This window comes from Zeugodacus cucurbitae, chromosome 3, assembly GCF_028554725.1.
Source record: "Zeugodacus cucurbitae isolate PBARC_wt_2022May chromosome 3, idZeuCucr1.2, whole genome shotgun sequence".
Classification (NCBI taxonomy): Eukaryota; Metazoa; Arthropoda; class Insecta; order Diptera; family Tephritidae; genus Zeugodacus; species Zeugodacus cucurbitae.
This window is the reverse complement of record NC_071668.1, coordinates 1358567-1369819: the sequence shown is the minus strand read 5'-3', so window position 1 is coordinate 1369819 and position 11253 is coordinate 1358567. Positions and strand designations below refer to the sequence as shown.

Here is an 11253-nt window from a genome sequence, read left to right as displayed (position 1 = left end):
AAATGGTATTTGTAAAGTTTGAAATGTGTGCGCACGCGCGTGTGTGTGTGTATATAAATAAAGACAAAAATGTTTTTATTTTTTTTCATCAAAATCCATTTTATAATATCAATTTTGTATAATTTCACCAAACGTTGTGTGAATGTAGCCGTCGCTAATTATCTATTTAACTATTGTATATATCTCTGTTTGTTTGTATGTATGTTTCGTTTGTTATTTTTATTATTATGTGTTTGTTTGTTATAGCGCCTTAAATTATACTAATAAATTTTGTAATATAAATTATGCATTAAACTATATATAACTGTAAAAGTGTGTTGTTGTGACATTTATTTTTTTTATTGTAATAAATCACAATTTGTAAATGTATTTGACTAGTAGCTAAAGGTGTGCGCGTGTCCATTTTTTATTTGATTTCGAAGTGTTAAATTAAGTGAATAACTGTCTTAGCCCAATATGCATAGTAAATATAAATGTAATCAATAAATCATTAATTGTAAGAATTAAGAATTAATTAAAAAATGTCAAACTTAATAAAAACTAATAATAATTAAAGCAGTTTTTGGAATTTCAATTTTTCTTTGAAGGCTAGTGTACTGAACTCTGAGTACTGACTCGACTGACAGACACTTGAAGCCGATCCCAGTAGACAATGGCAAACCTTCGAGCTGATATGAAAATAACTACTAATAAAATTGCTCTGCATTTTAGAGAGTCTTGAAACTTGGCATATAGCTGTAATTAGAAGAAACTCGTTCAATATAGAAAAGTTAAAAACTCCGATTATACATATTTAGTTTTCAAATAGAATCAATCTCAAAAATAGAAGGACAGAGTCTGGTATATCTTATCACTGATATTTTTTCTTTAGTATTCCTCTCGTTTCCATATACATATAATTATCGAATCATATATAATGACTGTATCGTCTAGGCAAGTTTTCGGAAATCCGACGGTATTTTCCTAACAATTTCACTAAAAAACCATGATACCTAGAAGAATTTTATTAGGTATGAATAAAAAAAGTTCCACGAATATGTCGCCAAGAGTTTAATGAACGATTTATAGCAAGAAGTCCAACATGATTTTATGAATTTTTTTCTTAAACTATTTTTGGTGATCTGTGCTAAAATTGATCAATATCGGTTAAGATATCTAGGATAATGTCTCAGTGGATCGTTTAAAAATATCTTCTTCGTCTTTTAATGATATTTACAGAACGACTTGGCATTGCTTGAAACTCGTATAAATTAGGGAACAGATTTTTTTTCCATTCCATTCACTCATTAAAACAAAAATTAAAATTTTCGAACATGAACACATATTGTCTTTTCATTCACTCTTCTATTCTCCGCTCTTTTCTATTGTATGTTAAGCAATACTAACTGAATCAAAGTTCTGAAATGATACAATGCAAAAATAGAAAAATTTAAAGCTTGATGAATAAAAGGCCATTGGATATAACAAGGGTGTCGTCGTGAAGAAGACTGCAGTGAATTTGCATTGTCACTGACCATTTCAGTTGTTGTTTGTTGCTTTCACATCCTTTCATCTCACTGCTGGAATTGTGATTCGTAGCTATTGGAAATTTTATAAATAACAATTTGCATTCGACTTGATTGTCAAAGGATGACCAACACATTGATGGCATTGCTGCAATGCACATTCAGTGTTGCTGAATGCTGGATGTCCTGTGCATCCTTAGAAATATCAATTGTCCTGTCTTATAAACAATTTGCAAACCTCACAAACGCATGCATATATACTTTAGTATTCCACTTTAGCAGTAACTAGGTAATGCATTCCTATCCAAAAGTCTCTCTGTTGCAAGCAATACTCGTATATACATACATACAAATACCTTATGTATATAGTAGTGCCAGAATCAAAACTGAAACGACAGTGAACCATTTAAATTGATAAATATGGAAAGTAACAAATCATTTTAAAATCAAGTAAATCAGAAATGTAGAAATGTTTAGGAAAGGTATTTTCAGATGTGATGATTTGTCGACCTAGCTTTTGTGCTTGTGTCAAAGGAACTATTCGCACAGTGGACAGCTTATATAGAATTCTACATAAAAATATGAGTGAAGCTTAAAAGTATGGTTAATGAAATGGCTTTTGAGCTGTCTGACTTCACTTCAATATACCGCATAGATTTATGCATCCATTCGATGTATTAAATTCGAGTTGCGTCTTCTAAGGTTGTACCACCAAGTTTTGTACCATCCCTCAACAGATGATAGATTCTCGAAGAACAAACTTTCAAATTTAAGGCAATCAAAGATAATAATATAAATTGCCGACGATGATTTATACTTTTTTGAATTTCAATAGTAATGAAATGTTTAATTAAGTAATAAGAAATATGTATATATGATGGATCATTCTTGAATATTAAGATAGCTATAGAATATAAAATAAAAAAAAGAAATAAATAAATGATAGGAATAAAAGAAATTTGGGTTCTTGATGTTAATAGTTTAATAAAAAAGTGTCTTATAAATATAACCTCTAAAAATATGTGTATATTAGGCGCCATTAAGCGCCATTTTAAAATAGTAAGATGGACTTACATTATTTTAAATACTTCTTCTCTAGTGAATGCGTGTGGAGGGCATTGAAAATAACAGTAATAATAGTATGCAAGGTAAACCAGTAGACATTACTCACGATGGACTGTGGTTATACTGTTGAAAGAATGAAAGAGTGACAACAAGACATTAATGAAGCAAGAAGACAGCTGTCTTTGGGTAAACAAACGTGTGCCAATGCGCTCGAGTCTACGCTTCAGTTGCCTTCCTGCATCTTATTACCGAGAAGTAATCGCACGGCAGTCCAGGAGTGACCTAAAAAAATACCAAGAACATGCTCTCCACGCTTCTCTCCACCACGATTTCTTCGATTTTTTCCCGGTCGAACATCTTGGGTCGCATTTGCATTTGCATTTGCTTTTTGGTAATGTTTACACGGCTTCCTATCGAATTTCCATGTTGTTTGCCTATCTATTTGACAATTTTTTCCTTGTTTGGTTATTCGCTTCCGAATGGCTTGTTGGCCAAATACGAGTGAGACCGCAATGATGCATTGAGGGGAGCCAGTGACGCACAGTGACAATGACACAGTCGAACTCGAAGCCCATTGGATGGATGATTGGATGGAAGGAGGATGTATATGAGCCGGGGTGCCTGCTGCTGCTGCTGCTGGTACTTTGGTGGTGGCAAAGCATATTCTTTTCACATTTCGAATTTCTCATTGCCACTTTGGCTACGCTCTGGTAGTTTGTCGTGTTATTGTTGTTGTCATGCATTTAATTGTGTGCGTTGGCTATTTGTCAACGTTAATAGTTCATGTAAAAATTTACAAATATTTGCAATCTATTAAACGTTGATTTTTATTTAATTTGTCGACTTTTTTCTCCGCTGAGGGCGGGCTGGTATTGTTGAAATTTAATATGCGTGCGTGCTGGTGTCCGCGTGTGTGCGTTTGCGTGTTGTTTCATTAAGCCAGCCATGGATGTATGTAGTTTGTTGTGGCCAAAGGTGCGTTTTTAACTCAGTTCGTTTTTTCCATTTAAGCGATTTTAATGTATTTTTAATTAAACCCTTTTTCACATGATCGGCAGCACTCATACACTCACTCGCGTATGTGCGTGGCTATGTGAACGCTTCCAAACGACATCATTCACATTTATATTTTTTAATTAGCGCGCTTAAATGTAGCAAAAAATTATTGAACAAACACAAATATGAATATTTCGTTAATTGCATCTTTCGCTTGAACACCTTTTGGTTGGTTGAGCCAAAGGATTCGCGCGAATGTCCGCGCTGACGAATGTGGAAGCGACTGCTGCTGGCCCATAGCGCATGGATACATATGTACGAATGCGGATTGTTTTCACAAAAGTCACTTAAAATGATATAAATTCATATATAGCTATGCCTGTATGTGCTTACATAGTATATACTGTGCACTGAAAGAGTTTTTTCTCGTCGATTTCGAATGCACATTTCACAATGCCACACGCACATACTCGCACATACAGGTGAGTGCATACTTTTTCATTTCATATGGTGTATTTAATATTTGCAATTCATTTTTCGCCTTTGATGGCTTTATTTATTGCGCGAAAAATGCAAATAACCCATTCGGAAAAACACGCACGACCATTGTGTTTCGTTGAAATCCATACACTTGTACCTATGTATATACAAACATATGTACATACATAGCATATAAGTAAGGATACGGTTAAGTCGGTGCTTAACCAAGCACTTGGTGCTTTTGCGAGCTTTGAGTTATAGAATAGTGAAATGGGTGTGGTTTCCGAGCAATTTTCTCCGATGCGTTGAGTGAACGTGTCTAACTTTTTCTATTCTTTCACTTCAATATCATAGTTTCAAATGTTAACTAGTATCGTACTTGATCTGTGTTCATGAATGGTACTGCTTAGAGTGATGTATAAGAGTTTACTGTTTACCTTAAGTTAGAACTTCTTCCAGCACTAATTTTCCGCTGCTTCCTATTATATAAGTATAAGATCTAGCGCTTATATGAATCGTTCATACTTACTTCCTAGAATAACTCTGAGTTTATTTTTTTAGTAATATGTAAGTTCCATGTAAACTCTGACACCAAGAGATATTCAATATTTGCCGTTTCACTATGAAAACAATAAAAATATTATAAAATAGCATATATATACATACATACATACCATGAACTTCCTACACCTATATACAAAAATATATATTTTTTCTTTAAATTTCCCTAACAAGAATGGCTGAAGCTACTGAATGTATTTCGATATTCTGCAAAGACACAAAATATATATTTTATTTAAGAGATTAGGCCACAATAATTGGAATCTATAAAATATTTTATTACTTTTCACGTTGTTAAAACAAGTGAATGACGCCGCTGGCAGTCTTGCATTAAAAATACATAAATCCTACTCAGTCAAGCGCTAGTATGGGCCAAAAGCATTTACATACATATATAGGAATACATATTATATAAGTATAATGAATACACGGAGGTTGCGAAGATTTATAGTAATCATGTAACTTGATTTTCACTTAAGAGAACCATAACAGAGACAAATTCTGTATACAGTAATGATGAGAAAATAATAAAAATTATATATAAAAGAGTTTTTCATTATTTTGGATTATTTAGTAACTACATTATAGAATTAACTTCGAAAAATTGAGGATATATGTTTTTTTATACTCTCGCAACAAAAGTTGCTAAGAGAGTACTATAGTTTTATCCACATAACGGTTGTTTGTAAGTCCTAAAACTAAACGAGTTAGATATAAGGTTATATATACCAAAGTGATCAGGGTGACGAGTAAAGTTCAAATCCGGATGTCTGTCTGTCCGTCTGTCCGTCCGTGCAAGCTGTAACTTGAGTAAAAATTGAGATATCTTAATGAAACTTGGAACACATGTTCCTTGGCACCATAAGAAGGTTAAGTTCGAAGATGGGCGGAATCGGACCACAGCCACGCCCACAAAATGGCGATAACCAAAAACACATAAAGAGCTATAATTAAGCCATAAATAAAGTTATGAAAATAAAATTTATAATAATCCGATAATAACAACGCCCACCTCCCATACAAAGGTTAGGTTGAAAATGACTAAAAGTGCGTTAACTCACTAACGAGAAACGTCAAAAACAAAAAATTTTACATAAGAAATGGCAGAAGGAAGCTGCACTGAGATTTTTTTAGGAAATGGAAAAGGTGCGTGGCGTCGCCCACTTATGGCTCAAAAACCATATCTCAAGAACTACTCGACAGATTTCAATGAAATTCGGTGTATAATATTTTCTTGACAGTCTGATGACACTGGTGAAATATGAGCGAAATCGGTTCACAACCACGACAACTTCCCATATAACTCAATTTTGAATTCCATCTGATTCCTTCACTTTATAATGTATACATAAGGAAAAGATAAAGATAGCGAAACAACTTTACACAAATACTGTATTTGAGCTGTGACATCACTTGTGGAAAAATTGTCAAAATCGAACCATGACTTTTCAAGGCCCCTGATATCAAATATGAAGAACTCAGTGCCTAAGGGTAATTTTTCACCGAAAATATAGGTAGATCTCTAAATAAATTGCGAGAGTATAAAATGTTTGGTTGCACCCGAACTTAGCCTTTCCTTACTTGTTTTATTTACTTTTATTTTACTTATGACTCAATCTAAATTAGTTTGGTTCAATACCCCGAAAAAATCACGATTTTGTCGTATAGTGTATAATTTTCTAAATATTATTCTTTCATTGGTTTTTATTAATCTTTAAACTCTGCTTCTGCAACTTTATTTTACAAAACTGTTACCGAGCATATTTCCTCTTAAGACTGCACATTTTCTATTTGTGCATATACATACAAACATATATGTGGCAGTATGTACCGGCTAAATGGCTGCCTTTATATTTGATCATATAAAATTTAGTATATAATTTTTATTTGCATAAGTAAATTGGTATGTCCACATAAATTGTGTATGTACATATGTACGTTCATTCATTTATGCATGCCTCCACACAAGTTTTCCTTATTGGCTCCGATAAATTTTGTATTTCACAATCGATTAAAGCACGCAGAGAGTCTATGCCGCACACATTCGTACATATGTACATATACATAACATATCTTAAACCCATGTATGCACGCGTTTATTATGGTTTTAATCTTCAAACAGCCTCAAGGCAGAGATTAAAAAATTAATTTCATTTCATATGCAGCGACGGTTCGATTTCTGAACTCGTTGGGTGAGTAGTAAAGTAGTATGCAGGAGATTTTATACAACTAATAGAGCCATTCTTGGAACAGAATATTATTGATGTGTGGATACAGAGTACATGTATAATAAATAGTAATTTAGCATTACTTTTGCACTCTAAATACTGAACTCCATACATGTTCATACGTAATTATTATTTTCATAAGCAAGCGAGCAGTAATTAATGCTTGCATGTACATATCTATAACACGCATAATCAACAAAATGGCCGAATCTCATCTCACATGTACATATGTCAGTGTGTAAGCATGAGCGCATTGCCAATTTGATAGCACTGACTGACGCTTTATCCAACTACCTAGCCGACAGCCGGATGACTGCTACTGTTTGGCAGAATTGTCGGTTGTGGCGTTGACACCGGCAATGACAGGCAGCAATGGAACAATCAGCAAATGGGGATTATTACCCTTTTATATGAGCAAGCATACACACACACATACATGTATCTGGAGAGTGCGAGTATGAGTGTGATGTGGATTTGCGCCTGTGTATTCAATGGCATACATACATATGTATGTATGTATATAGAACGCAACTGTAAATCCCATCAAAGGCCAATTTGTATTCTCACCTCAGACAAAGTGCAACGCCACGACTCTCGGCAGCCACCGGAGCAGCTGAACGCAAACCGCCGCTGCCGAGCGACAGCACAACAACACCAACAACAAATGACTGAACGACATTCGATGGCGTTAACAATGGCAGATGCCAAAAACAATGGATTTGACTGTTTAACTGGTGCACTAGTGCGAATCCAGCTCATGCTCATGTTCATGCTCCTGCTCTCGTACTATTCATTCTGTGAATGCTCATTATTTTACTACTTTCCCCGGCAGCCTTTCAGCAGCCTTTCATCACCTATCGGTTAGGCTTTCGCTTGTTTTGTCTGGCTTATATTTGCACTTTGTGACATGTAGAAGGCAGCGCGTGGGCTTAGCCCAAATAAGTCTGGTCTTAAAGAAAGACCGCTGGCAGTAAAGGATCTTCTTTGAGTTGTTCTTATTGCTCGAGTTCGGGGGTGTAGCCGTGCAAGAGGCACTGCGAAAAGACGCACAGCAAGCGACAATTGTTTGAGTATCAATTTGTGGGTTAATTGAAATCCTGTTTGCTCGTAATGAGATCGTAGCAAAGCTATATGCTGCCGTCAATATGTTGAATGCGTTCCTTTGAAATGCGATTCATAATCCAATATAAGTAGACCATATAACCGCATGATGCAGCCTAACTAAGTAGGTACACCGCCTAAATCCACTCTTAGTCATTGAAGATGCTCAGCAAATGGGAATTTACATTACATTATCCACCTTTTATGATAATTTCAGACAAATATCGCAAAGAAGCTGCTCCGCTACTCGTAAGTAGCAATGCTTGTAGCAAAGCAGCAAAAAACTTAGTTTTTCTTCAGTTTCGGTATTACGTTGATATAAACCACGCTGCATCGGCAGTGAAGCATTAAATTTACGTCATTCGAACGCAAATGTAAAACCGCAGTGGCAATACACCGTGAGAAATTCAATGCAAAAGCGGGGTATAGCAGTCTTAGTTCATGTGCTAAACCTCATGAAGTCGTCAAATTTCTCCAAGTGTATTAAACGCAATCCATTCACCTGTTACCTAACTGCCACACTTCTCTGTTTCTATTGAGCATTCAAGTTTCCTATAAAACAGTTGGAAAATATTGTCAGATTGGCAATTCGACCGCGACTGAGAATGCGTCGTCACCTGAAAGTGTTTCTGCTGCTCGCACTCTTGGTCACCTATGTGACAGCGAAGAAGAAGGAGGAGAAAGAAGAGTCCTCCGAGGAGGAAGAAGAGGAGGGCGAGAAGTATCATAAGGAGGAGCACAAGGAGAAGAAGCATAAAGGCGATAAGGGTCATAAGGAGCATAAGGAATGGGAGGAGGGCGAGAAGAAGCACCACGAGGAGGAGGACCATGAACACAAGTATGGTAATAAGGGCGGGAAGAAGAAGAAGTACTATGATGAGGAGGAGGAGTATGGTGAGAAGAAGGAGCATGGTGCGCATAAGAAGGGCGGCAAGCATCATCATAAGAAAAAGCATAAGAAGGGACACAAAGAATTGGAATACCATAAGAAATTCAATAAGGACGAGTATAAGAAAGAGAAGAAATTCTACGATGATGAACATAAGGCGGGACATCATAAGAAACATGGCAAGGATCATAAGCATGATTTAGAGGAGGAGGGTGGTCACAAGAAGGGTGAACACTACGAGGCTGGCAAAAAGAAGGAACACAAGAAACATAAGGAACACTATCAAAAGGGACATAAGGATGAAGATGAGAAGAAGTACAAGAAGAAACATAAGCATGGTGAACATCATGAGGAGCACGAGGAGTATGGCAAGAAAGGTGAAAAGAAAGGCAAACATAAGGAGGGTCATAAAAAGGAGAGCAAGAAAGAGAAGGAAAAGAAGAGCAAAAAAGAGGAGGAGAGTAAGCATTGAACGAGATATAATTTTAACGATTTACATATAAATTGTGATCAAAGCAAGAGGAGGCAAGAGGAAGTGAAAGAGGCGACCGCCTTATTTCTTTAATAAAATAACGGTAATTCTAAAAAATAAAATGTGTTTCTGAGTTGAAACTAATTTAATTTGATATGTAGGTTTTGAAAAAAATCTCAAGGCTATCAATCTACTCAGAGTTCTCCTTAGTAGGATAATCATATCTGAATTGGTTCATTGCTCAAATAAAACTGGTTTTATAGCGTAATCCAATAAATAAATGTGTAGTTTGAAACATAATTAAGACATCAAATGCAAATAGAATTATACAAGCAACACTCATTTAAATAGATTCACACATATATGTATGCATGTAGGTATGTGCAGCACCCAGGAGATAAGCAGCTATGGAAATGTTGACAGGAAATTCAAATCGATCCCTGTAATGATGTCAATAGAAATTTTGCAACTACAAAGCGCTGCAGTGTGCGCCATTGATGCAACCACAATAAGTTCACTAAAATGCAGTTATGTACATGTGTACACAGACAGTGTGGCAAACAAAAAGTATCCGCTTCCGTGAACCATATTGCAGCAGCGAAGGCATTGGCATCCCTCGAAAAATTGCATATCAATATGCATGCTTTCGTATGTGTATGTGTGTGATTGACATGCCAAATGCATAATATCTAAATACGTGTGTGTGAGTTGCATAATACACGTATGTATGTATTTACATGGCTTCTGACATGCATGCATTCACAGTGTGATATTCATATCAAGTTTACCTCAGTTTTTTTCCTGCTAAAGGCTATTGTGTGTTGTTGTTATTGCTAATGATGTTCTTACTCATTTTGTAATTACCTTTGTATTTGTTATTCATTCGTACATACACACAAGAGTACTTGTGTGTGTATGTGTGTAAGTAAATAGCTCGTGCATTTTTGTAGCATTTAGCTGATTTGTCGCTGCTTTCCTGTTGTCTGACGCTGTTGTTGTGGTTAATGTCCCGTTGTGCGCCGCCCGCTGGGTAGATGCGGTTGGCTGGCGATCTGTGTGCGTGTGCGAGTGTGTATGCAATCGTTGCTGTGCCATTGTGATGATGGCATTGCATATACATATACATGTATAAGTAATGTACATAAATATGTACATATATATCAGCGTACTTTTGATAAATACATTGTGTTTGTTGTTGTGATGCATTCAAATTTAGAATGAAAAAGTGAGAATAACGGTCATGAATATCGATAAAGTATAATTAATAAAGTGCTTTAAAGCAATTAAAGATTAGAAAGATAAAAAATATAGAGACATTACAAAAACACGTTAAGTCCTACATAGATTATAATAATAATTTAAAATATTAAAATAATACATAATTTTAATTTCAGTAAAAAAATGTATACAGAATTCGGCACAACAAATTACTAGATTTCAAATTATTTAGATTATTAAGTTTTTGATAGAAACTCTGATTCATTAAAATGGGTGACTCAGAACACCATTTAAATCATTAGGACTAAAGCAACACCTTCAACCAAAATACTTACATTTCGACAGCACTTAATTAAGGAATTGCCATTATAATACAGCATACATACAAATATTTACATGTTAAGCACCTGACTGATAGACCAGAGTCATTGGACGAGTGTCGAATGGCTTACCTTTTACCAACACCCAACTCACAAACGCTTAATCTCAGCTTAAAAGCAACTCACTCGCAACTCTCCATGCTATCCAACAAGATGAGCATTCAGTCACGGCTGCAATTGTCACCTTCGCCTCCCAATCTGTGGATTAAATGAGGTTGTCATACAACAAAGCATCTGATAGCTCTGTTCCTACTAACGGACCATTCCACCTTCATAATTATAATCCCCTCTCTTCATTGCACGTTTGGCTTTTAGTCGTCAAAAGTACAGTTACTGTGGGTGACTTTTACAAGTGAGC

At 35.6% G+C, this 11253-nt stretch overlaps 1 protein-coding gene across 1 annotated transcript; it reads left to right on the top strand.

Moving 5' to 3' along the window:
* Nucleotides 1-8507: 8507 nt before the first annotated feature.
* LOC105209702 (cilia- and flagella-associated protein 251) lies at nucleotides 8508-9379 on the top strand. The gene has a single exon (XM_011180266.3). The coding sequence runs from the start codon at nucleotides 8542-8544 to the stop codon at nucleotides 9295-9297; it is 756 nt and encodes a 251-aa protein (XP_011178568.2). The 5' UTR covers nucleotides 8508-8541; the 3' UTR covers nucleotides 9298-9379.
* The last annotated feature ends 1874 nt before the right edge of the window (nucleotides 9380-11253 follow it).